Source organism: Pelodiscus sinensis, chromosome 29 (genome assembly GCF_049634645.1).
Source record: "Pelodiscus sinensis isolate JC-2024 chromosome 29, ASM4963464v1, whole genome shotgun sequence".
Lineage (NCBI taxonomy): Eukaryota > Metazoa > Chordata > Testudines > Trionychidae > Pelodiscus > Pelodiscus sinensis.
The window spans coordinates 6278240-6304803 of record NC_134739.1 but is presented as its reverse complement, the minus strand read 5'-3'; the positions used below and the strand labels follow the sequence as shown (position 1 = coordinate 6304803).

Below are 26564 nucleotides of genomic sequence, written 5' to 3'. Positions count from 1 at the left end.
CCTCCCCCTGCCTTCGGCGGCCCTCACCTGAGTTTGGCTCCGGCTTCTTTGGACATGTAGATGTCGCAGGTGTGCAGGGGGCCGGTGTGGTTGGCGGCTTCGCACAGGGCCTTGTGGAACTGGAACTGCAGGATAAAGCTCACAAAGTACCTGGGAAGAAAGCAAGGGCCACAGCCGCAGGCTCAGGGCTGGGTGATGGGAGCAAGGAGACAGCCGCCGATCTCCCCTGTGGGGAGGAGCCCCCCCGACCTTTTGTCCCCCCCTGTCTCTTTGCCCCTCCCCCCGCTGTATACGTTCGGCGTATCCCTGGATGTGTTCTCGGGCCCGGCCATAATGTGCCCAGAGTCGGAGCTGGGTTTCTGTGCTGACAGAGGGGAAGGGAGGAGGGGAGCAGACGGAAGCACCAGCTGCATTTCACCTGCTCTCCCTGCACATCTGTCTGGTCTCCTGTCACTGCACAGCTGGGTCCCCACGCCGCACCGTGCTCCAATCCTGCCCCACAGCGCCCCCTGTCACTGCACAGCTGGGTCCTCAGGCTGCACCGTGCTCCAATCCTGCCCCACAGCGCCCCCTGTCACTGCACAGCTGGGTCCTCAGGCTGCACCGTGCTCCAATCCTGCCCCACAGTGCCCCCTGTCACTGCACAGCTGGGTCCTCAGGCTGCACCGTGCTCCAATCCTGCCCCACAGCGCCCCCTGTCACTGCACAGCTGGGTCCCCACGCCGCACCGTGCTCCAATCCTGCCCCACAGCGCCCCCTGTCACTGCACAGCTGGGTCCTCAGGCTGCACCGTGCTCCAATCCTGCCCCACAGCGCCCCCTGTCACTGCACAGCTGGGTCCTCAGGCTGCACCGTGCTCCAATCCTGCCCCACAGTGCCCCCTGTCACTGCACAGCTGGGTCCCCACGCCGCACCGTGCTCCAATCCTGCCCCACAGCGCCCCCTGTCACTGCACAGCTGGGTCCCCACGCCGCACCGTGCTCCAATCCTGCCCCACAGCGCCCCCTGTCACTGCACAGCTGGGTCCTCAGGCTGCACCGTGCTCCAATCCTGCCCCACAGTGCCCCCTGTCACTGCACAGCTGGGTCCCCACGCCGCACCGTGCTCCAATCCTGCCCCACAGCGCCCCCTGTCACTGCACAGCTGGGTCCCCACGCCGCACCGTGCTCCAACCCTGCCCCACAGCGCCCCCTGTCACTGCACAGCTGGGTCCCCACGCCGCACCGTGCTCCAACCCTGCCCCACAGCGCCCCCTGTCACTGCACAGCTGGGTCCCCACGCCGCACCGTGCTCCAACCCTGCCCCACAGTGCTCCCTGTCACTGCACAGCTGGGTCCCCAGGCCGCACCGAGCTCCAACCCTGCCCCACAGCGCCCCCTGTCACTGCACAGCTGGGTCCCCACGCCGCACCGTGCTCCAATCCTGCCCCACAGCGCCCCCTGTCACTGCACAGCTGGGTCCCCACGCCGCACCGTGCTCCAACCCTGCCCCACAGTGCTCCCTGTCACTGCACAGCTGGGTCCCCAGGCCGCACCGAGCTCCAACCCTGCCCCACAGCGCCCCCTGTCACTGCACAGCTGGGTCCCCACGCCGCACCGTGCTCCAATCCTGCCCCACAGCGCTCCCTGTCACTGCACAGCTGGGTCCCCACACCTCTGCTGGTGACTGTGCTCTGCCATTACAAACATGGAACACCTTCAGGTTTCCTGGGCTCTTTACGAAAATCTCCAGGAGCTGTCACTAATTTTAAGGCTTTTAATTCTCACTAGGGCCCAGCCACATACACCTTAGCTAGTACACGGCAGGTTCACCCCTTATTATCCAGAGTGGGGCCCACCCAGCGTAGCCAGCGGGTCTCTCTCCTGGCCTTCAGAACTCCCAGCTGGAAAGGCAGCAAGGTACGCTGAGCTCTGCGCATACCCCTCGCTGTGGATCTAGGAGACCCTGCCTGATCCAGACAGCTCCCCAGAGGCACTCCCCGGGGCTTATGTGACACAGATAAACGTGCCCCACAGAACTTGACTTGAGCCTTGTCAAATTCAGGCCAGCGGACTGGCCCAACACGCCGCCCCCACCAGTGGTCCAAGTCACAGACAGCTCCAGTACCTGATGTAGGGGGTGTTGCCAGGGATGTGAAACTTTGCACCAGGGTCGAAGTTGGTTTCGTTCCTTGCAATGGGAGGACAGATGCCCTGATATTTTGTTCTGTAAAACACAGGGTTTGGGTGGATGGACAAAATGAACGGCATTAGCAGGAGCATGAAAGAATCAGACAGAAGAGCCACACTTGGTGCATGAAGAGCAAATAGGGAGCAAGAAGGAAGAGGGGTGATGAGCAACCGGGGCTTAATTCAAGATACTGCTGTACATCTAACCCCCCCCCGCCCACAAAGATACCCAACCATCCACATATCCATCCGCCTGCCCACACACACACCCATCCACCCGCCGGCCCACATACGTACCCATCCATCCATGCATCTTCACCCAAACATACGCATGCAAGTATCCACATGTACACCTCCCTCCTCCATCTACCTACAGCTGTACCTGTCCGCCCATTCCACTACCAGAGTACTGGCCTGGTCCCAGGGCTAGGAACATGCTCCCTTGTGAGAGATCAGGTCTCTCCCCTCTCAGCAACATTACGGGAGATGCCTTTGTCACAAGGCTTCTCCCCTTCTGGTTCCATCAGCTGTACTGGCTGCTCAAGGGTATCTGACCCACCCATATCAAGGACAGATTTGGGTCTGGTGCTTGGTCAGTTTCTCCAGCCACAGCCCCAGTTCTCCAGGGTAAAATGCTAGTGACCCTGCTTCGGTTCACGTCAGCCCACTCTGGGACCGAGGGTGAACTAATCCAGCCCCCCCCCCCCAAGCGCTCGCCAGCTGTTTGCACGGTGCATCTGCCAAGCCAGAAGTAGCACACCACTCTTCACGCTTCCCACACGCATGTTCGCACATGCACACGCACACGTGTGGGAAGACACGGACCCGCCCACATTCATGGGCCCATGCACCCGTCTGCCTTCCCCCCAGCGAGCCCAGTACCTCAGATACCACCAGTCGTAGTTGTAGCGGCTGGGAGGGGTGCGGCCGCTGAAGACATTCCAGCGCCACTGGTCGATGAGGTAACCGAAGGGGAGGAAGGCGATCTTCTCCAGGGCCATTTTCAGCAGGTAGTTGATGTCACTCTCTGCAAGAATCAGAGCCGGAGGGAAGTGGGGCAGGAACCTGGGGGCTGCAGACATTAGCCCCAGGTCCCTGCAGGTGGGAGATACACACAGGCAGCTCCTGGGCTGGGAGGAGTGGGGACTGAAATGGCCTCGTGACACAGGTGCAGGGCTTTTTCCCCACCAAAAAACCCCACATATTTGGACCCACGCGGGGGATAGAAGAAGTCTTCTGTCAGCCCGGGGGGTCTCCACCAGGGCACAGGCTGGCTTTGGAAGTCGGCAGGTCCCCGAGGGTACGTCTACACAGCAGCGTTATTCCGACACCGCACAGTGCGCGTCTACACTACACACCGTTATTTCGAAATGGTGCCGAGCGGGAGGACGTCTTACTCCGACGCTGTAGCCCTCGTTTCACAGGGAGTACGGAACGTCAGAGGGAGAGGGCTCTTCCCTCAACTTCCTGCTGTGCCGAGAGCCGCATAAGGCTATTTCGACTTCAGCGACACCATTGACGTAACTGGAGTCGCGCCGCTTCATTCGCCTTTAGCCCTGCTGCCTCGACGTACCGGGAGAGATGTAAACAGACCAACCTACGTGGCAGGCACATGCCAGGCTAGAGACTCGGGCTGGCGGGTGCAGAAGCAGCCAAAGCAGGACACTGGGGACTTTCAGGGAACTTTCTACTGTTTTGATTGGACTCTCTCACCTCTGGGTATGTCTACACTACCCTTCTATTTCGAACTAGGGGGGTAATGTAGGCATACCGCAATTGCAAATGAAGCCCGGGATTTGAATTTCCCGGGCTTCATTTGCATAAGCCGGGCGCCGCCATTTTTAAATCCCCGCTCGTTCGAACCCCGTCCTGCGCGGCAACACGGGGCACGAACTAGGTAGTTCGAACTAGGCTTCCTAGTTCGAACTACCGTTACTCCTCGTGGAATGAGGAGTAACGGTAGTTCGAACTAGGAAGCCTAGTTCGCACTACCTAGTTCGTGCCGCGTGTAGCCGCGCAGGACGGGGTTCGAACCAGCTGGGATTTAAAAATGGCGGCGCCCGGCTTATGCAAATGAAGCCCGGGAAATTCAAATCCCGGGCTTCATTTGCAATTGCGGTATGCCTACATTACCCCCCTAGTTCGAAATAGAAGGGTAGTGTAGACATACCCTCTGAGACTGGCTGATGGCTCCAACCTTCCCTCAGTCCTTTCTCTCCACACCCACCCTCTTCCCCCTCCCCTTTTCCCTCCAGTTCGTGGATCCCACAAATCGCATCCCAGGAATGTTCCTTCCTCTGCAGAGCAGCTGCCTACAGGGGCGACACTCTGGGGGGAAGGAGAAGGGCTTGCTTCAAGCCTGAGTCCTGGTTCCCCACTGGCCTGCGATGGAGCACCCTGTGGTGCTACTGTAGGAGTCCATCAGAGGCGCCGATACTGGCATCCCGATGTCTGGGCAGGGGGCCAGTTGGCTCCCTGCGCTTCCCGGAGCTTGCAACGCCAGGGGCTGCTTTGGGGCCCCTTTCAGAACGGGGCATCTGGCTCTGCACATGGTTTGGGACCCTCCCGCCCCCGGCTGGGGCAGCCCCACGAACCCTGCTTGGCATCAGAGTAAGCGAGGTCTGAGCATTCCCGGGGCCGTGCCAGGCTTAAGGACAAACCCAGATTCCTTATTGTGGGGAAACGTCTCCTCGCGCCCCTGGGCTGAGCACACCAACCCCCACGGGAGCCAGAGGGCTCAGGCCCGGGGGCAGATTTCCCTGGGTAAGGGCTGCCTAGGTCCCAGCGTTTGACCCACAGCGCACAGGGCCCGGACTAGACTCTCAGGCTCCGAGATCACAGGCAGCGAGGCCCCAGCGACCAACCCCCCCCACAGCAAATCATCCGTGCTCATCAGAAGAACTTAATTGCCAGTGACCTTTGCTGGACCTAATCACACCAGCTCTCCCACTCCTCCGCCTCCTCCCCGCAAAGACACTCCCTTCGCTGGGCAGCCTGGAGCTGCCTGGCTTATTGAACTGAGCTGTTTGTCCTGCTGGCCCCTCAGTGAGCAACTGCCAGGACTGCAGGGTGGGGGAGGGCCAGGCGAGCCCTGAATCTCCCCCCAACAGGCTGGAGTGGGATGGGGATGGGGGCAGGAAAGGAGCATTCTTTGGAAGGGAAAGAGAACAGCTGCCCTGGAGGATGCCAGCCGGGTTCCTTAGATTCATGGCCCCTCCCTGCTGCCCACATCTCTGGACTGCCAGGCCCAGATCCTCATCTGGTGTCAATGGAGTCAGGCCAAATGGCACCCGCTGAGGCTCTAGGCTATTACTTTTGGGTGCAGCCAGGGGAGGCAACATGAGCTAATTGTTAGCAGGAGGGGCCTGTCAGTCAGAACTGCCGGGGAGTCCTGTAAGCTCTGCCACAGACTTGCTGGGTGTCCTCGGTCACATCACTTATCCCCTCTACTCCCTTCGTTTTTCCTTTTGTCAAAGGGCGGCAAAGGTGCTCATGCACCTCTGGGATGTGTGTGGAGATCTCTCCATTTAAGAATGCTGCACAAGTGCTGGGGTGGATGGAAAGAAAGGCACCGGTCTAGGATGTATGTGCTGCACCAGCCTGGAAAGCAGGAAATGAAGGTGGTTCGAAGCTCTCGGAGGCAAAAGGGGAAAATCCCACCAGAGCTACCTCTGGGCTCGGACACTCACACAGACCAGCCCACGTGCGACAGGCTTAGTGCACAAGAGCTGGCACGACAGGGCAGCTGGGAGCCCAGCCCCCTGCAGCCTAAAGACACCTGTGCATGAACGGGAGCTCTCTGCTCACGCTGCTGCCCCTGCCCACCCTGCCCTCTCCCTGCCGCCTGCCCGGGGTATCCAGATCCCCGCTAGTACCTGTGTCCTGGGTCACGTGGTTGAGGAGCTGAATCTTCTGGAGGTGGCCGGGGGTGGAGACCGACAGGCTCAGGACATCGCCGATGGCCTCGTGGAAGCCGGGGTTGGCCCCGCTGCGGAAGGAGACCGGCTGGTCCTTGTACTGCAGGTAGTACTCAACGTGCCCCATCTCGTGGTGCACCGTAAAGAGCTGCTCCATGGTGACCGTGGTGCACTGCTTGATCCTGCAGGGCAAAGGGCAGAGTCCTGGCTGCAGGCACCCTTTGGAAAGGGCCTGAGCCGCCTGTCCCCACACACTCCCAGGATACACCCCGGGAGGGAGGGAGCCAGCTTTCCCAGCAGGGAGAGTCACCAACCCGCGCAGCCCCCACGCCCGCTGGGAATGCTGGCCTACGGGGGATGGAGAATACCCCATTGCTCTCCCACACCCCCAGGGACCCTAGGGTGCTGGGAGGGGGGGGGTCACTGCAATGTGGAACCCAGGAGGGTGATGTGGGTGGAAAGGGGAAAACCTGGGTTTCTAAGCCAGATGGGAACACGACCTTCGTTGGCAGCTGCTGCGAAGGTGGCAGCTATGGGACAGCCCGGAGCATAGGCACAGGACAGGGAGTTCTGCTGGGATGGGAACACGGGAGCCATGCAGACAGAAGCCCCCCCACCCCATAACTGCATCTGTTCTGGGGGCATTGCTGTCATGGTTATGTGGCTAGGAGATGTGGGGGGGCCACTCATGGGGGTGTCCACCATGGTTATGTGGCTAGGAGATGTGTCACCCATGGGGGTTGCTGTCATGGTTACGTGGCTAGGAGGTGCAGGTGGGGGGTTATTCATGGGGGTTGCTGTCGTGGTTACGTGGCTAGAGCTGCAGGCGGGGGTTACTCATGGGGGTTGCTGTCATGGTTACGTGGCTAGGAGGTCTAAGGCAGGGGTTACTCATGAGGGTTGCTGTCATGGTTACGTGGCTAGGAGGTCTAAGGCAGGGGGTTACTCATGGGGGTTGCTGTCATGGTTACGTGGCTAGGAGGTCTAAGGCAGGGGTTATTCATGGGGGTTGCTGTCATGGTTACGTGGCTAGGAGGTCTAAGGCAGGGGTTATTCATGGGGGTTGCTGTAATGGTTACGTGGCTAGGAGGTCTAAGGCAGGGGGTTACTCATGAGGGTTGCTGTCATGGTTATGTGGCTAGGAGGTCTAAGGCAGGGGTTATTCATGGGGGTTGCTGTCATGGTTACGTAGCTAGGAGGTCTAAGGCGGGGGTTACTCATGAGGGTTGCTGTCATGGTTACGTGGCTAGGAGGTCTAAGGCAGGGGTTACTCATGAGGGTTGCTGCCATGGTTACGTGGCTAGGAGGTCTAAGGCAGGGGTTACTCATGGGGGTTGCTGTCATGGTTACGTGGCTAGGAGGTGCAGGTGGGGGGTTACTCATGAGGGTTGCTGTCATGGTTACGTGGCTAGGAGGTCTAAGGCGGGGGTTACTCATGGGGGTTGCTGTCATGGTTACGTGGCTAGGAGGTCTAAGGCGGGGGTTACTCATGGGGGTTGCTGTCATGGTTACGTGGCTAGGAGGTCTAAGGCAGGGGGTTACTCATGGGGGTTGCTGTCATGGTTACGTGGCCAGGAGGTCTAAGGCGGGGGTTATTCATGAGGTTTGCTGTCATGGTTACGTGGCTAGGAGGTCTAAGGCGGGGGTTACTCATGAGGGTTGCTGTCATGGTTACGTGGCTAGGAGGTCTAAGGCGGGGGTTACTCATGAGGGTTGCTGTCATGGTTACGTGGCTAGGAGGTCTAAGGCGGGGGTTACTCATGGGGGTTGCTGTCATGGTTACATGGCTAGGAGGTCTAAGGCGGGGGTTACTCATGAGGGTTGCTGTCATGGTTACGTGGCTAGGAGGTCTAAGGCGGGGGTTACTCATGGGGGTTGCTGTCATGGGTACATGGCTAGGAGCTGCAGGCGTGGGGGTCACTAATGGGGGTTGTTGGCACGGTTACGTGGCTAGGAGGTACAGGGGGTCACACTCCTGACGGATGTAGCTATGCCAGTATGCGCTGACCAGGACTAACTCCTACCTCGGGAGCTGCTAGGAGGAGAGCACCCTGGGGCAGGACTGGGAAACTGAGGCCAGGCATTCCCTGGCGGGTGGCATACCCAGCTCCCTCCCCCTACCAGATTCCTTGCAGAGCTGCACTATGGGTGGCAGGTGAAGGCCCAGCTGCGGAAGGGAAGCCCCAGCCCCACCTCTTCTGCCTGAGGCCCCGCCCCTGGACTCAAGCCCCGCCCACCCCTAGCCCCATCCTTCCTAGCCACCTGGAGGCCCGGGGTTGCCGTGCTGTGGCCTGGCTCCAGCCCTCCCTAGCAGCCAGGGAGCAGGGCTGCCACGCTGCAGCCCCAGCCCTCCCTGGTGGCTGGGATGCACATGCAATTTTGGGAAGGCTGTGCCTTCCTTTGCCCGCATTACCGGCCGCCCATGGAGCTAACGTGGCTCTTGTGCCCTTCCCCCAGCTGCGTGGGGGCTCAAATGGCCCCCTAGCTTCTCTCGCTGAGGGGCCTGGCCTCCCGCACCTGAAGTCCTTGCGGTTGTAGAAGTCCCAGGCGGAGGCGTGGCACACCACCTCCCGCCCGTCCGACGGCTTCTCCAGCATGGACTTCTCCCAGAACTCGGGCGGCATGGGCATCAGGCCCAGCGAGGTGAAGAACTCCTCGGAGACCCGGAACATGTGCGTGGCGTTCCAGTTCTGGGCGGGCAGGGCCAAGGAAGCAGCGTTACACGCGCTAGGAGGAGGCTGCCCGGGGGCCGGAGCTGGGGCTCTCCGGGACAGTCACCCGGCACCCGCCTCAGCAGCGGGAGGGTCTCCTGCTTCTCTTCCCCCCTTTCTCCGTTTTCTCACTTGTTCCTCTGGCTTGGGCCATATTCCTCCCTGGGTCCGATCCCCAGAACGGCCACACAGCTGCCCCCAGCAGGAGTTTGACCCAGTCTGTGCCCTCGCCGTGCACCGGACGTGACGTTCCCTCGCCTGGATCTGGCCTCAGAGAGTCTGGGCGGGCAGCCAATGCGGCTTGATCCTTGGCAGCCTTTTATCAGCCCCTCCCCAGAAGAGGAGATTTGCCCTGGGCTCCGCCACTGGGAACGGGTCACTGCTGGGCTTCTGGGAGCAGTGACCGCAGGAGGAAAGGCCCCCGGGGCACTGGCTTCCCGGGGCAGAGCCGCCAGGAAGGAGCCGCTGGCCGCTGATCGCCAGCCCCAGAGCACAGGCCCATTGCTCAGGGCGGCCCAGTGATAAACCGCGGCCGTGTCCTCAGACCCCTCCCCCGCCCCGCGCAGAACTGTTCCTCCCAGGGCCCGGCGAGGGCTGACAGCTCCCTTGGGGGTCGGGATCCCGCTGCCTTTGCCTCACTGCCTCCGCGGGCCAAGGGAGAGATTCCTTGCACCGCCCCTAACTGCACACTCCCCTTCCCCGCTTGCGCCTGCTTTCTCCTGGCCTTGGTCACTCCCCTGGGCCTCGGGTCAGGCTTACGGCTGGGCAAACGGGCCCATGCCCAGGGCGCTGTAGCCAGAGGGCGAGGGGCAACTGGGCGTGGGTGTTGCTGGCAAAGGGGGTGCAGGGCACTGGGCGGGGGGGCAGTGTAGCAGGGCTGGGGGCAGGTGGGAGGACAGTGCAAGGGTTGGGAGGAAGGGGGCGCTGCGCAGAGGTCGGGCAAAGGGGCACAGTGCAGGCACAAAGCAAGCACAGCCTGGGGGTGCCGGGTTGGGGGAGCCCATGGGTGCCCGGGGCAATGGGGGGTGCTCTGCCCACAGCGGTCAGGGGCCACGCTGGATATGAAAAGACCAGCTCGGCTGCAGGGCGTCCTCCGGCCCGTGCGACGCAGGCCCTCGGCGATCACAGTGCTCCCTTCTGGCCTTGGAGTCGCTTGGAGGCCGCCGGGGAGTTGGCACGAGGCCGTCTAGGGAGCAAAACGCACCAGGCCTGGCCCGGCAACCCGGCGAGCAACGTGGCTCGTCCTCACTCCGGGCAGCAGGGGGGCCTCCTCCAGCCTGCCTGCCTCTACCTCCAGCCCCCGGCCAGGCCTTGGGGGCGACCGGCTAAGCCGCGGCCGCGAGGGGCAGCCAGGCCTTACTTGCTGCACCATGGTGCTGGTGACATCCAGGTTGGGCTTGTCCGGGAAGGGGACCATCATGTCGTAGATGTTGTTCCACTGCTGGGCCCACATGTTGCCTGGCGAGGGAACAGAACTGTTTAGGGGTTTGCTGCGGTAGCAGCCGGGCCAGGCCCTGGGAAGCAGAACAGAGCGGAGAGCGCACAGGGCCCCTCCGCACACTCACGGGCTGGGTGTGGCTGAAGCCAGCGGCCCAGAACAAGATGGCTGCCTGCACGGGCTGGGCGTGGCTGGAGTCAGCAGACCAGAACAAGATGGCTGCCTGCGTGGGCTGGGCGTGGCTGGAGCCAGCGGCCCAGAACAAGATGGCTGCCTGCGTGGGCTGGGCGTGGCTGGAGCCAGCGGCCCAGAACAAGATGGCTACCTGCACGGGCTGGGCGTGGCTGGAGTCAGCAGACCAGAACAAGATGGCTGCCTGCGTGGGCTGGGCGTGGCTGGAGCCAGCGGCCCAGAACAAGATGGCTGCCTGCGTGGGCTGGGCGTGGCTGGAGCCAGCGGCCCAGAACAAGATGGCTACCTGCACGGGCTGGGCGTGGCTGGAGTCAGCAGACCAGAACAAGATGGCTGCCTGCGTGGGCTGGGCGTGGCTGGAGCCAGCGGCCCAGAACAAGATGGCTGCCTGCGTGGGCTGGGCGTGGCTGGAGCCAGCAGCCCAGAACAAGATGGCTGCCTGCGTGGGCTGGGCTGGGCGTGGCTGGAGCCAGCGGTCCAGAACAAGATGGCTGCCTGCGTGGGCTGGGCGTGGCTGGAGCCAGCGGCCCAGAACAAGATGGCTGCCTGCGTGGGCTGGGCGTGACTGGAGCCAGCAGACCAGAGCAAGGTGGCTGCCTGTGGGGGCTGGGCGTCGCTAGAGCCAGCAGACCAGAGCAAGGTGGCTGCCTGTGGGGGCTAGGCCCGGGGAAAGCGTGCTTGGGAGAGCAGCAGGAGCCCTTGGGATGGGACGTCTCCCTCAGGTTCCTCTCGCGTTGCCGCTCCTTTCGGCTTCGCTGCGGCAACCCGAGGGAGGGGAGGTTTCCTTCCTTGTCTCTGGGCAATGAAAAGGCAGGGGCTCAGCAGGGTGAGCCCCTGGTGGGCCGCTGCTGCTAAACGTACCTGGGTCTCCGAGGTACGGGGACTGCAGCTCCCATTGGCCGCGTGGCAGCGTTTCTGGGTAACGGGAGCTGCGATCCCCCCGTCCCTGCGGAGGTGCAGGCAAATACGGCTGTTTGGGGACCCGCCAGGATGGACCAAAGCTGTTTGCCCAATCTGCTCTTGCAGCCGGACGAGGAAGCGCCGTCCAATGGTCAGAGCACGGCACTGGGAGTCTGGCTGGCCCGGGGTTGTGGCCTGCCCTGCCATGGACTCTCTGGGTGATCGCAGGCAAATCGCTTCCCGAGCCGTGTCAGGCCATCCCGGGTGTGCGGGTTCCTAGCGCCAGTGGGGGTGGGTGGAGATGGGCAGGGTGGCATGGTTGGCTTCCATCCTCTGAGCCAAGAGCTTTCCAATGGCCGGGCTTCCCGCCCCTGCCCCCTTTGGCCAGGCTGGGGTCATTCACTGCATCTGTGCAAGCCCGAGTGCAGAGCGGGGCTCCATGCATTTCCCCTCCCCCAGCCAATCGCATGGCCCGCAGCCAACACCCCAGCCGTGCAATTAGCACAATCAGGTGGGAGGGGGAATCTGCCCAGCGCGAAACAGCTGGGAATCCTTCCTCCAGCTGCAGCCCCAGTGCTGCCCGGTCAGACCCGGGGCTGGGGTTTGCGTGGGACGTCCCCCTGCTGTTTTCCTCTCTTGGGGGAGGCCTGGAACGGCTGTGAGCAGCTGCTCCCGGCTGATAACAAGCCGAGCACCGTGTGCTCCCCGCACGGCAGCTGCACCGCTCCTGTGGCCTGATTGCCACCAGCACCAGGGAGTGGCCTGCAGCACCATCGGAGAAAACGAGGCCCCTTTAGCTCAGGCAGGGGAGGCGCCTGCCTATAGATCCAGAGGCCCTGAGGTCAATTCCGGCTGGTATCAACTCCCTCAGGGCAGGGCCACCCTTACAATGTATGGAACCCCCCATCCTGCCCCCCGCCTTCTGCTGCAGCTCGGAGCTTCCCCTGTGCCCCTCCATCCCCACGTGGCTCTGGCTCGGGCTTGGGGCTTTCTGGAGGGTCGGCACGGAGTTGAGCCTACCCCTACCCCAGTGTGGCAGGAGGGAGCCCTCAGCTCAGCGCTGGCTGACCAACCCGTGGGTGGGGAGAGGGCAGCCCTGCTGCCGGCCAAGGGAGCAGCGCTGGGGTAGGGACTAGGGTTGCCAGATGGTTGAAACAAAAATACCGAACACCCCCCCCCCAAAAAAAAAAAACCACTGGGGAAAAAATTCTGTTGGGGAAAGGGGGGGGGGGACCAAAGTTGTTGAGCAAAAAAAACCAAAAAAACAAAAACAAAAAAAACTCAGCATGTCCCTTTAAGAGTGAGTGCAGGGATAGGAACAGGGGAGCAGTTGAGCACTAAGACCCCAGGGGAAGCCTAGGTCTTTTGGCTGTAGCCATTTTGTGACAGCAGCTTTGGGGAACCAGGTAAGCATGGGGGCTAGGGTTGGGGGGCTCAGGGGCCAGGAGGGGCAGGTGCTGAGTGTTTGTAGGGGTGCCAGCTGCCCAGCATTTTCACCTCCTGGCTGGGGAAAAATTCAGAAAATACCAGTCATGTCAGGTGTCCAGAATTCTCTGAATTTTTTTTACTGGCCAGGAGGTGAAAATACCGGACTGTCTGGGTGATACCGGACACCTGGCAGCCCTAGCAGGGGCTGGGCCAGACAGGGGCCTGTGGATGCGGTCAGCGCTATCCGGAGGTGCACCCGCACATGCACCTGCAGAGGGGCACCCCACGCTTGGTGCCCCACCTTTTCAGGTGGCCTACGCAGCTGCATGTGCTGCATACACCTACGGATGGCCCCGTCCCAGGGCGCAGCCTTCCTTGCACATGCAGTATCCAGAGCAGGACAAGCAGGCCTTCCCCACATCCTGCCTCCCCCTCCCCAAACACGTCTCGCTCCCCGCCCCCCCTCGCCGACCTCGTGTCTCCCCTGTTCCCTTAGCACACCGTCAGCCCCCCCAGATCTGCAGGGCACCCCCAACCTTCCGAGACAGCTACTGCCCTCGCCTTTGGCCCACTTACCCAGTAAGTGAGCAGGGATGGGGCCCTGGAGGTTGATGAACTTGGGGCCGTAGCGTTCATACAGCTTCCTCCGGACGAAGGCATGCAGGTTCAGGTAGAGGGGCTCCAGCTGGTGGTACAGCTGCTCCAGATCGTCCTCGAAAGTGGGCGAGTCGTACCAGGAGCGCCAGTAAGCGCCGGTGTCCTTGAAACCTGGCAACGGAGAGCACGGCGCCCGCCGCGGTGAACTGCCGAGTCGGACCCAGGGACCGCCCCTCCTGGCCTTTCTACCCAGAATTATCCCGGGGGAGCAGGGATGCCTGCTGACCCAATGGGTAGAGACGCCCAGCCCTCCAGGTGAGGTGCAAGGCTGGGGGCATGAGGGAAATCCTCAGCTGGTGCAGAGCCAGCACTGCATCCCTGCTCAGCCCCCATGTCCTACTGATCAGGGGCGTGGCCAGAGGGGAAAGGGGGCGTGGCCATGACCCTGCTTGGCTATGTTAGCACCATCCTAAAGTTCCCTTTGCTGTACACTCTCCAGCTCTGCTCCGAGCAGAGCCTGGCCAGACCCCAGGATCTCGCGCAGTGGGATAGAGTCTGAGGTCACTTCTCTTTCCCTCGCTAGTCTTGTGCCACCTCGCAAATGTCTAGCGGAGCAGGAGGGCAGCAGGAATGAAGGAACGGAGCCCCGGCAAGCACCCCAGGGCCGAGCGGCCGCCATGCGGAAACGGACCGGGGGCCCACCGAGGCCGGCATCCTGCCGCCTGTGCCGCCCGGTGTCAGCTGTGGCGTGGGAAGGGGCAACTCAGCACTCTCCTCGCTTTCAGCAGCAGGGTGCCAGGGGCGCCGGTTGTGCACCCGGGCGAGAGGCGCCGCCCCTCAACGCATTCCCTGCAATGCAGCACCGCGGATGGGGGGGCGTGCAGGGAGGAGAAGTTCCTGACCCCCGGTAGTGATCAGCTCATGCCCTGAAGCATGAGGGTGCTTGTCCCTCACTGGCGTGGCTACGTTGGGGCTGCTTTGGGAAGCTTTTCCACACGCAGCCCCGTCGCGACTGGGACACCTGCAATAGCAGGGGACCCGACTCGAGGCTCCAGGCCCCTCTTACCGTCCATCCTGTAGGCCTCGTTGCTCAACGCCACAAACGCCTCGTACTTGGGCCTCAGGGGGTTCCCGGCGGCGCTGTGCCAGCCCTCCCAGGCGTAGAGCAGCTTTTGGTAGCTGCGGGAGGTGGCCATGATGTCAGTTATCTCTGAGGCGGGAAAGGGAAACACGTCAGAGGGCCAAGCCAGCTCTCACGGGGGGAGCGTCTTTCCACCCACAGCCGATCTCCCCAGCATCCTAGGGCTGGCAGGTCCCTGGCTGCTCAGGCACAGGGGGGAGGGGAAAGGGGGGAAGAACCCCCGTCAGGATCAAGCAGAGACGGGCCTGAGCTTAGAGCCCCACGCTCACGTGTCGGGGTGCCAGAAAGTCTCCCGGCTTCACAATGAGCCACAGCCCAGCCCCCGGGAATGGGGGGAGGGGTCTGCAGGCCGACCTCCAATGGCCCCTTTGACTGTGGCATGCTGAACAAACCCGCCAGATCCACACAGCCCCCCACATCGGGGGCGCTGGACATCTGGAAGCGGAGCAGGAGCAGGCCGCTGTGGAGGGCGCCGAGGTTGGGATGCAGCCAGGTGTGTCGGCTCTAACACCCGCCAGGAGCAGCCCGACGCTCCCTTTCTCCTCCCTCACCCCATCTCCGGTGGGGCGCCACCTTCCAGCTCCCCCCCCAGCAGCTGGCCCCCCAAGGTGCATTTGGGGCTCTCTAGTTAGACCTTGTCCTGCCCAGTGCCTGAGACGTCAATGGCCCACAACATACCCAGCCACCTGTGCACCCTGCAGCAAAGGGGGGCGATTCTGCCCTGCCCGCCTGGACCGAGGAGTCTGAGCCTCCACCAGGACAACGGGGCCAGCGAGCGGGAGGCAGCGCCGCCTCGAGGAAGGGCCTGAACCTGGGAGGCTCCCACTGGCTGCAGCAGAGCCCCATGCAGGTTCAAACCCCCTTCCTGAGCAAGGGGCCCCGAAGCTCAGAAAGCGACTGAGTCCCGGGCCGAGGGCTCCTACCCCGGTGGGACGGGACGGCGCCGTACCTGGATCCAGAGCCCAGCAGCTGGCGGTCTGGTTGGGAGGACACACCTTGGCAGTGGAATAGATGTTGTCCATCTCGCTCAGGATGGTGTTGTACTGGGGGGAGGAGGCAAAAGCGGATGTCAGGGGTGGAAGACGGCGGAACTGGGGCGTCCGTCGACACGCGGGTGGTCTGGTCAGAGTCAGGCACAAGGGGAGGAGGGAGGGTAGCGACAGCCCCCCTGCGGCTGTCAGCGGTTCTGGGAGCACGTCCCTTCCGAAGGGAGGTTGTGTATGCTCGTACTGTGGTGCTGGTGGACTGGAGGGGGGCACCGTGCAGGAGGCCGTGGTGGTTAGGGATGTTAAATATCGGTTAACTGAACAGCCGATTAACCGCATGAATTCTTATCGGTTACTCGACTATTCTAGTGCGCTCCGGCCCCATCCCGAGTAGCCCCCTGCCATCCCACGCTGCTGCCTCTGTATCAGAGGCAGCAGCACGGGTGCCAGGTGGGAGCTGGTCTGTGAGGGGAGCCAGTTTAAAAACAAGCTTCCTGCACAGACCGGCTGCCTGTTGCCTCACACTGCTGCCTCTGATACTGAGGCAGCAGCGTGGGGTGGCAGCAGCACCTGTCCAGGGAAGGGAGGGCTAAGCTCCTGGACCCAGCCCGAACCAGAACTGAGACAGACTGCTGGCCAGTCTGCTAAAAAATGTACTTGCAATGGTGTGTGTGTGTGGGGGGGGGGGGGGGGGGGGGTGACGTAGTGGGGGGTACCTTGCTGGTTGCTATGCTGGGCAGTGGGTGACCCCCACTGGCTGCTGTCTGTAGTACGGCCCAGCAGGACAGGGGATGAGTCACTAGGCAAGGGTCTCTCAACCTGTCCGACCAGCTACCCCCCAGGGAGAGAAACAAAGGAAGGTGGAATGCCGCCCCTGGCTGGGGGGCAGGGCTGGAAGAGAGATAGTTTCTGTCTGGGAGCATGGAGGAGACAGCCTACGGAAAGGGGCTGGAATTTGGGGGCCCAGTCTCCCCCATCTCAAAGGGGGCTGAGGCATCCTAGGCCTGCCCTGGAACCAGATGACATCTGTGCTGTGCTGTATCCTGGAGAAGCAATACACTCCCTCTATTCTACTGGCTGGTGGAGTCTGTCCGTGCCATTACGGGGGTGCAGGAGACGGGAAAACCCCAACGTGCTGTCACAGGGGGGAATGTGTGTATCTGTAGCATTAACTGGTTTTGCTTATTGGCTACTCGACTACACTATTGCATCCCTAGTGGTGGTGGGGAAAAAAACTGTACGTGCAGGTAGATTTGTCAGTGAGTTTGTGAGGGTGAACAGGAACGCAGGTGGGGGTGTCTGTGTGTGTGTATGTGAGTTTAATGTGTGTGGGGGGGGGAGGTTGGGCAGGCATGTGGTTTGGGGGGGATGGGAGCACATGACTTGGCAGAAAGGGGGCATGAAGGGGGCATGTATGTTTGTGTGAGCACATTGTTATTGCACCTTAAAATAAGGGGCAAACGGGGGCGCCGACCTGGCTGGTTAGAAGGTGCCAGGCCACGTGTCCCTCAGCCTGCCCGGGCAAAACCCGGGTCAGCGCCCCACAGCGAGGGATGGTGATGCAGGAGGTTTCAGAGGACACAGAATTAGCTGCGTCAGCGTAACGCGCAGTGACCCTGGGCTCCTGACTCAGCAATCCTGCCCCGACAACCGGCCGCCATGGCGAGCCTAGGTCAGGCCGCAAACGAGGGCCGCCCACCACTAACCCTAGCCCCCCTCCCCCGGCACACACAGCTCTTCACTAGTGCACCCGCGTCCCGATCTACAGCAACAGCCCTCCTCGCCCACTTTTCACACCCACTCCCCATCTTCACCGATGCCTCTCCAGCACCCCGAGGACCCTGCCTCACACCGCTCTGCCAATGCACCTGTGTGGACACTCGCCCGTGGGCCAAGGAAAACCCCACGCCCCATAGTCCCTATCTCTCTTTGAGCAGGGAACCATTTGGCAGGCTGGCCAGTCTAGCTATTGCCTGGGACCGTGGCCCACGTAGCTACGCCCAGTGAACCCCCCCACCGTAGGGCTGACTTTAGCGGCACTCAGATGTCCAGGAACTGGATTGACCAGGAAGCTACGGGAGTTGCGTTCAGCAAGCAGGGGTCCATGCGGTCTAAGGATGAGACACTGAGACCGAAAAGTTGGTCTGTATTCCTGGCCCTGCCAAGTTGTCTCCCTTCCTATGTAGGTGACTGGCTCTTTAGAGCAGGGGGTGTCTCTCACCATGTGGACGTGCAACGCCTGGCACACTGATGGGACCCTGATCCCAGCTGGTCCCTCCTGCTGCTGCTGCTAAGGCCTGAGACCATTAAAGATCCCACAATGGTTTTTACAGGAGTAGAACTGTTAGTCTCATTGCTCTGGCCACATTCCAGTTTGGGAAATCCCACCCTGCTTGCTAAAATTCTCCTTAAGCTTTCAGTGGCCTGGTCCTCATGGCGTCTGATCCTAAAGCACTGGGTGGTATCAGCTGCTGTGTCCCACCCCAGAGGGGGTTGCATTCCGGTGGTGGGTAAAATGATTTGCACTAGCCATGAAGCACTTGGCAGGACAGGCATGCTCTGCGAAGACACCATCTGAAAGTCCTTTGAAAAGAAGCTCTTCCGATAGCCTAGAGTGCGGCTATTTATAACATCATTCCCTCTTCGGCAGCAGCTGGCTTGGTTTCGTTAACGAGTGAAGATCAAAGTTTGGGGAGACGTTCACATTGGTTGTGGTCACTGCCAGCAATAGAAAATAGCAACGGGGCATTTTCTGCATCCCGCAAGCGACTGCAATTCCTAGAAGAGGAACTTGCCCGGGTTTGGCCCTTCCTTCAGCTGAGTGCAGACGGGCGGTGGGAAACCTTTGCATTCACTACAAGCCTTATCAGCTGGGAACCAATAAATACCGCCAGTCTGCAGGAAGGAGATGTCAACAGCTGTTGCCTCTGTTCCTCCTGCGGAATGTCTGAGGCTGCGGCTTCTCTCGCAGGGAGAGCTGTCGTGAGTCTCAGGACTCCCGGCCTTCGGCTGGCGCACGGCTGCAGCACTAGCTCCGGTCTGTGGGATCACCGAGTCACTTCTACGCAGGATCGCTTCCTGGCGCTTCCCAATGCCCTCTGCAAACCGGACCCAGGTTCTTTGGGGAAGCTCAGCTCCCAGTCAGGCACCTAACCAAGTGGGCAGATTTTCAGCTCTCTGGGGGCACGTGGAGCTCTCCTCTAAACCACCCATGGTGGGCAGGGAGCCCATGAAAATCAGGCCCTGAGCTCCTTGGAAAATGTTGCCCCTGTTTGCAGAGGAAACCTATCCTGGGCCGTCACCAAAATGCGACTGTCTCTGGGGAGGGATGAAAGCAGCCACAGCAGCGCACCACAGGGCATTTAAGAAGGGGACATTTTGCGGGTGTGAAACACTCCCACCAGTGCAAATAATTTCACTATGGCCCAAGCGAGCGTGTAAGGCTCTCCCCTGTCCCCGTGGGTGCGGGTTTTGGCTTTAAACCACTTTGCACCTGTGGGGCAGAGGAGGCTCAAGTCCTTCCCATTCCTACCTGACAAGCCCCTGCGCAGTGCCCACCCCTCCCCCCCACTCCCGTCTGCCTCCCGTTCGGCCGTGCGTGGCGCTTGGCAGGGCAGGCAGCACTCCGTGTGAGCTGGCTCTGCCTGGCACGGGGAGAAGGGGGTGCCCTGGAGGTCGGGTCTCTCCTTAAAAAGCCGGGGGCGACTCCGGATTCCACTTGTTTGCCTGGGTTGTGTTCTCCCCCTGCAGCAGTGAATGAACGGGTGCGGGCAGAACGAGGGGATTAGCTGGGGTAACAGGGTAACAGGACCCTTTGGGGCCAGCCCTGGCTAGTAAACGCTTTTGCCAGGGCGTCGCTCCGTGGCAAGGGCTCCGTGGGGCAGCCACTCGCCCTGCCTCCAGTGTCAGAGCCCCGCGCTGCTCCCTTCACAGCCTCCCCCCAGCTCCACTGCCCCCGGGGGCTCTTCCCCCTCCACAGCCCCGGCGCACCCAGCACCTGTGGACAGGCGGGAGGCAGCGCTCTTCTCGCCAAGTCATCGCTGACTAATTCCACCCGGAGCCCCCTCACCCCTGCTGCCTGGGTGTGCCCCTCGCCGCGGCGTGGCAGACGTGGTCTGACGCCTGGCCTGGGAACTCGCCGAGCGCCTGAGGGTCCGATTCCCCAGCGCCGCCCACCTCGCGCCGCCGCTTACACCAAGGCAAAGGGCTGCCCGGTCAGCGCCGCGGCCTTGTGCGGCCACGCTGAGCCTCTGCGCGAACTCAAGGCCCAAGCGGCGGGGCCCGTGGGCTCGGGCCGGTGTTTCGGCAGCCCCTGAGGGAAGGGAGCGGCTGTTGTAGCTGCTCCAGCCTGGTCTCCCCCACTTGGCTGCCCGCCTTGCCAGCCAAGGGCAGGAGCAGCCATTTCAATAGAAGCCCCAGGAAAGGTGCAAGCTGAGGTAGAGGCCCCTTCTGGTGTGGCCACAGGGGCGCCATTTCAGGAAACAACCTTGGGGGACGAGGGGAAGGTGCATCAGCACCTCGACCATTAGCTGTAGTTCTCGGATACCCCAAAGGGGCACGCATAGACCTCAGGGAAGTCCAGGAGGGGGAGCTGCCCGCCTTGTCCCATAGCAAATTAAGGTCCCATTCAGCATCTGGACCAGGGTGAGCAATAATTTTTGCAAGGAGGGGCCACTTAATGAATTTTGGTACGTGGTCACAGGCTGGCTCCATCCCCTGGGAGGGGCGGGGCTTGGTGTGGACAGGGCGGGGCCTGGTGTGGACAGGGCGGGGCTGGGGACTAACTTCCCCCTAGAGTTGTCTGGGGCCAGAGGCTTTGCTTTAAAAACACAGCAAAGAGCTCGTAGCTCCCAGCCCTGCATTGCCCGGCAGCTGCCCGGGGTGGCTGCGGCTATTGAAATGGCTCGCAGCTCCGGCGCCTGCCGGGAGAACACCGTGACTGGGAGCCACGAGTCATTTAAATAGGGTCCTGCTGCCTGAGCCACCACGTGGAAATTCAGTGGCAGGGGCAGCAGGATATAAGCAGAAAGCGGCCAGATGCCGTCCGCGGGCCGGATCAAAGTGTTAGGAGGCTGGATCCGGCCCCCAGGCCACATCTTGCCCAGCCCTGGTCTGGATACTGCAGCTTTGTAAGAGAGTCAGGATGGCCCTGCTCTGCCACAGCCCTGCACAGCCTTAGGCAAGTCACTTAACTTCTCAGTGGGGAGAAGAGCCCTGCTCCCAGGGGGGCTGTGAGGCTGCCCTCACTAATGACAGTGACTGGCTCAGATGCGGTAGGTCTGCGGGGCAGAGAAGTACAGCAGGGGCCCTGCCTTCCTTGCCATGAGACCTTAAAACCAGTTCTCAGGTGGGGGTCGCATCTCCCCTCTCCCCATCTACTCCCTGGCCCCACAGGCGGCCCTGGGCTGGTGCCACGAATGGCCATTCTCGGCTGGCTGAGCGGGGCTGGGGAGAAGGCCACGGAAAGCCGGCTGGCGCTGCAGGCCGGGACGCTGGGCCTGCGCCTCGTGGGGGTGCAGAATTCTAGACCCTAAATCAACCTTTCCTCTCCGGCCCCCTACTAAGCTCGAAGCCCAGGGCAGAGCCTGCTTGGGGGTGCCTTAAAAGGGCCTGACTCCCAGGCTCCACCGAGCACCTGCCCCCTGCAAACCTTTAAGGCGGATCTCGGCTTGGGACCCTAGTGACTTTGGAAAACCTGAGCCTGGAGCCCGGCCTCCCTCTGGTCTTCCCAGTGTCTCGCGGCTCCCCGGCACTGGGATGCGTTGGTGTATTTCGGGCGCGCCTGGTTCTCCGCACACGCTTCCCTTGCAATGTCGGCTCCTTGCGAGCCGCTTCCCAGTCACGTCTGCCTCTGCGGCTCCTCGGGCGCTAACACGCCGCCCGGTCCAGAAGCATCTCTCGGCCTCTCTGGTCCGCTCACGCTCCCCCTGCCCCCAGAGCCAGTCCTCCATTTTAACATCAGCCTCCCTCCAGCTGCTGTGACACCCCCGGTCCCCGCTCCTAGAAAACTCCCCTCTGTCTGCTGCCTCACCCGCATCTCTGCTCCCCCCCCACTGCTTTTGGATCGTCCCGCCACATCTGCTTTGGCCCGACTCTTATCGCAGGCAGGGGGGAGGGGGGGTGTCCTGGTGGCATCACACAAGCAGCCACTGACTTTAAAGGGCAACCACGGCGACGGGCGAAAAGGGCGTCTGCATGTTTCAAGGGTCGGGGCCTGACTGGCCAGCCAGCCCTGCTTGATTAACAAGCCCAGCTGCAAGAGGGCGGTTGGCTGACTCCCTGGCCTGGCCCCGAGGCAGAGACCCCTCTGGCCAGGGACACGCTGCGTCCGGGTCCCTTTGCAAGTTCGTTCCTGGCATTCCAAGCCGAGTATTGAGGAACGGGCCTGCCAGGAACCAGGGCTGGTGTTTGATCCTCCCCGGGCGGGAGAAACAGGCCCCCGCTGGCTATAAATAGCGACTATTTCCTAGCTACGTGGGCTGGACAAGGGAGCTCAGCAGAACCCCCGACCTGCCAGGCCTGGACTCAGAGACCCGGCTCCCACCTGCCTGAGTTGTGCTACGGGGCAATGCGGGGACACCGAGTCCCTGGAGCACAAGTCCAGGAGAGCCGGGTCTCCTTCCCCTCCCCGCTCCACCCTGGCTGTAGGGGATCATGGCAGCCCTCCGGAGTGGCACCGCTCCCCTGCCTCTGCCCAAATTCTAACTGCTAAATGGGGTGCCCCCTCCCCGCCCCTCTGAGTGGCCCAGTCGCCCGCGGCCCCGGCCGACACCCGGCACACCTGAGCCTGACTCCCCAGCCACCAGACTCCATGCACAAACAGAAAGATGGATTTTCAGCTGACCTGCGATGTCCCAAGAGCCTGCCGGAGACACCGCCCGCCCTGCCCCAAGAACCTGCCCAACCGCCCCCCCCACACACCCCCCCGATCCTTTCTTGCTCTTTCCCCAAAGCTCAGTGACTTAGAGCCACGGGTGGTGGGGTAAGTAGGGCTGGGGGAGGCAAGCCCCCAAACCCTGCCCCAGTCCTGCCCCAGCTGCCCAAGCCCTACCCCCCAGGATCACAGAGCGGGGCAGTGTGCAGCCCCAGCCTCCCCCGCCCCAGTAGGTGTTCTGGGGCAGAGCGTGGCCGTGGCCGTGGCCAGGCTGGCAGTTTGGCAAGGCAATGCCTTCCTCCGCCTAGCATCCCCGCCACCCACGTCAGGGGCGTGTCTGCATTCAGCCACACCCACGGCCGACTCGGTTTCATTGCCCTGTAGACCTTGAGGCTCAGCTCTGGGACCCTCCCACCTCACAGGGTCCTAGCGCCTGGGCCCCACACCCGCTGGTGTCTAAGCGCAGCGTGGACAGACCGTAGCATCACTGGGGGTCGCCTCCCCACCCGCTCAGACCAACCCTGCACGACGCTACCTGCTGCCGCTTGTCCAGGGGCAGGTTGGAAGGCCCCAGGGTCTGGATGGAGCCAATGATCTTCTTCAGCTGAGTGTCTGTGAAATTCTTCCAGATGGAGCCATAGAGTTCCTTGGCTTTCTTCCCCCAGGCCTCCGTGAAGTTCTGCTCCTCCAGGGAGGCCAAGATCTGGAAGGCAGGAGAAAAGACTCTTCTATGACAGCTATTCCCTTTCCCTGGATCACCACTTAGCCATCGCCCCTGGGGGCCGCCAGCCCTGCAGTCTCTGTACCCCGTCCGGGTGGGGCGCTAGGGAACGGGGCCCCGCCCCAGTGTGGGACACAGACTGGCAGACCTACACAGCTCCTACAAGACATCCAGCCCAGCAGCAAGACAGGCCCTCTATGCCCCCCTGCCTTGCCGCCACGCCTGTAAAATGAAGACAATGAGACACACCTGGCAACGTACAAGTGAGCCGTGGTGCAGCAGCATCAGAAGACAGCATGCACCGGCCAGGGCCCACCCCACCGTGCCCTAGTCATTTGCACTAGTGCACGGGAAGTGCTAAGAGCGTGTGAATTGTTACCACTTCGATTTGATGGCATTTTATACCCCTGGGGGACCAGTGTTCCCTGGAAGCTGAGCACGTGGGCAGCCACCCAGCTGATGAGCAGAGCAACCACGGCAGCTCACAGTGGACAGCATGTGTTTCTATTGGTGGTGCACACCTGCACATGCCCCCGTGCACATAACAAAATGTATTCCGCCCAAGGATGGAAAAACTTCAGGGAGAAGCCTGCCGGGGCTCCTATTCTCTCTTACACCACAGCCCCTTCACACCAGGCTGGCTGCGGGGAGCTTGGAGTCAGGGATGGCGACGTACTCCCACTTTACAGACAGTGAGAGCAGTGTCAAAAGCCTCAGGATAAGCGAGAACCGGGCCCATTCTGCACAGGTGTCTATGGGTGCGTGGGTGGGGGAGGAGGGGAACGCAGCATCAGCCACGCGTGGAGCTCACATCCACGGACGTGGTCAAAGCACAGGGCTGAATTCAGAGCTGAACCCCCAGCACAACGTTTGGAAATGTCTGAACCAGAATTCTGGGCAGTTGTGGAGACAATGAAAGGGGGAAGCATGAAGTTTGGAACCAGGTTCAGGTTCCAGCTGCCCAGGGTGTTGAAAGCCGGGGTCTGTGCAGACGGAGGGCAGGAAGGGGCAGCCGTCCACACTCAGCAAGGAGTGTCCACAGGTCCTCTCAAGCAGGATTGCTTTGTTCCCAGTTAGCAGCCGGTCCCCCCCCCCCATTATCCTGGGTTCCTGCAGCTCCCCCCGTTCATTCACTTGCTGCATCCCACTCACGTCTGGCCACTGACCGCCTGGGCACCTTGCACAGACACGGCAGGTAACCCTGGCACCGCAGCCGTGCAGGTGAAACCCCCCCCCCCCCGCCCCCCGGCCCAGCGGCTCACGAGGAAGTCACCGTGTACCGACTGTGCTTCCCAGGCACGCTGGCTGGGGAGAGGCCACATAGGAATATCAGAGGTCAGGGTGTCCCTAAGCGGAGACACGTTTCCAGCCAAAGCGGAACTCGCTCCGAGCCCCACTCCCTGCCTGGAGATTCTCCAGCTGGCAAACAAACGCCAGGGAGGGCAGCCTGCGAGCTGCATGGAACCAGCAGGTGGATTATGAAGTGGCTCGGGGGTGTATCTGCAACAGCTGAGGCTGAATAAACCACACGCTTCCGGGGGGGAATGTACGGGTCACACGAGGGCGAGGCTCCATTTATAAGTGGGCTATAAATGATTAATGGGAAATTATGAGACGTTTTCATACATGGTTAGAGTCCAACAAGTCAAACTTTTGCTGCTAACTGTCTCTGGCGGCTTCTACTCGTGCTTAAAATCATCAGGACACATACAGCTCATGCCCATAGAATCACGGGGCTGGGCGAGCTCTCAGGAGTCATTGAGTCCAACTCCCTGCCCAAAGCAGGAGCAGCCCCAATGAAATCATCCCAACCAGGGATAATATAATATATGGAGATATACCATCTCATAGAACTGGAAGGGACCTTGAGAGGTCATTGAGTTCAGTCCCCTGTCCTCTCAGCAGGGCCAAGTACCAAGGATGTTACATTGTGATGAATCAGCTAATCGAGAAGTCGATGGAATTTCCATCGGCTACGCGATCTGTCGATAAGGAGGCACTCGCTATCCGGCTGCGCCTCTCTCTTTGAAATGTACAAGAGCCGTCCGCAGCTCCTATATTTCAAAGGGAGAGACCCAGCCGGTTCCTGCTGTCTCTTTCCCTGTGAAACATACAAGAACCACAGGTGTGATAGAGGCAGCAAGCAGAGGGCAGGGAAGTGACTAGCCAAGTTCCTACTCAACTATCCAAGAAGCAGTTGCTCATCAGGTAGTCGACTGGTCACTTGCATCTCTATCATCAAGCCAGGACTTAAAATCCCTTAGGGATGAAGGTTCCACCCCCTCTCCTAGGGAACCCATCCCAGAGCACAACCTCTTCCTTACATCGTCCATCTGTCCTGCGCTGCTAATCAGCAGGACATGCCATGCGCCCTCCAGGAGGGATCTTTCAAAGTGCAGCGCCTCAGCCCCGCTCCTACTGCCCTCCAGGAGTGCCAAGTTAGAGCCAGGCTGACAACTTTGGAAAAACCCCACCTTTGATTCCAAGATGGCTGCATATTGTCCATGCTTGCGATTCTATCCCAAATCACCCAATATTTGGTGGTTTTCTGAAAGCACCAACTCCTGGAGTCATGGGATGATGCTAGAATTGTGGCTTTCATTTCATTTTTTTTAAACGAGCTTCTAGCCCTACTGGCTGCAGAGAAACACTTGAAACGAAGGCAAGTGACCCCTAAAAGCCAATGGGCGGTAAAGAAAAAAAGAACCCTAATGTTTATTTTTTTAAACTCTTGCTTTTGAACCCCATCTCCTGAATTTTGGAGCCTGATTTTGGAATGGCTAAAATTGCTACTAGTGAGACTTTTAATTTAGCCTAAGAAAAACAACCAGCACCACCAAAACCCCCAACCTCCAATGGAGAGAGCGGAGTGTGCGCATTTCACTTTGGAACAGGCTGCAGTAAATGTCTCTGCACGCCAGGAGAGCTCCGGGAAGTTGAAAGGCAGGGTGCACTGAAAACAAAAGGCAGCCGCCTTTCCTGGTTACATCTCCCCTCTAGCCATTTGTCTACCAGAGGTATTTCCAACCTGTCCATCACTCGTCTGGGCACCAGGAGCATCAGATGTATCAGGCAAAAATCCGTGGCATATAAAAAGATTCACGGACGTCAGCGCCACATGGATCTTTACAGTGTGTGTTGTCAGAGCAACACGCAGCCAGCAAACTCCCATTTGTATTCAGGAGCCAGCGTGGTCTAGAGCAGTGGTCACCAACCAGTCGATCGGGATCTACCGGGAGATCTTGGAACCTCTGACCGGTGATCCTGAGAGGTTTGGCCAGGAGGCTGTCAAGTGCCAGCACTTCATCTGCCCCTCTCAGCACTGCCATGCTGCTCCTGCCCTCTGCCTTGGAGGCACCCCTCATTCCTGGGAGCCTCCTGCTTGCTATGCGGGGCACAGGAAGAAGAGGAAGGGGGGTGCTGATGCCAGGGTGCCCGTCCCACCACTTTGTACCCCCTCTCCACAGAGCAGAGGGGGGCAGGGATGGAGA

At 61.0% G+C, this 26564-nt stretch overlaps 1 protein-coding gene across 1 annotated transcript in view; it reads right to left on the bottom strand.

Annotated features, from left to right (window-relative positions):
• The window catches only part of ACE (angiotensin I converting enzyme), a 56248-nt gene that overhangs the window by 16835 nt on the left and 12849 nt on the right, over nucleotides 1–26564 (bottom strand). The window contains exons 2-11 of the mRNA XM_075911171.1: nucleotides 22888–23055; nucleotides 15442–15535; nucleotides 14418–14561; nucleotides 13331–13522; nucleotides 10157–10254; nucleotides 8603–8775; nucleotides 6044–6267; nucleotides 3051–3195; nucleotides 2107–2205; nucleotides 28–150 (exon numbers count right to left, since the gene is read on the bottom strand). Coding sequence (XP_075767286.1) covers nucleotides 28–150; nucleotides 2107–2205; nucleotides 3051–3195; nucleotides 6044–6267; nucleotides 8603–8775; nucleotides 10157–10254; nucleotides 13331–13522; nucleotides 14418–14561; nucleotides 15442–15535; nucleotides 22888–23055 — 1460 coding nt within the window. The remainder of the gene's footprint in view (nucleotides 1–27; nucleotides 151–2106; nucleotides 2206–3050; nucleotides 3196–6043; nucleotides 6268–8602; nucleotides 8776–10156; nucleotides 10255–13330; nucleotides 13523–14417; nucleotides 14562–15441; nucleotides 15536–22887; nucleotides 23056–26564) is intronic.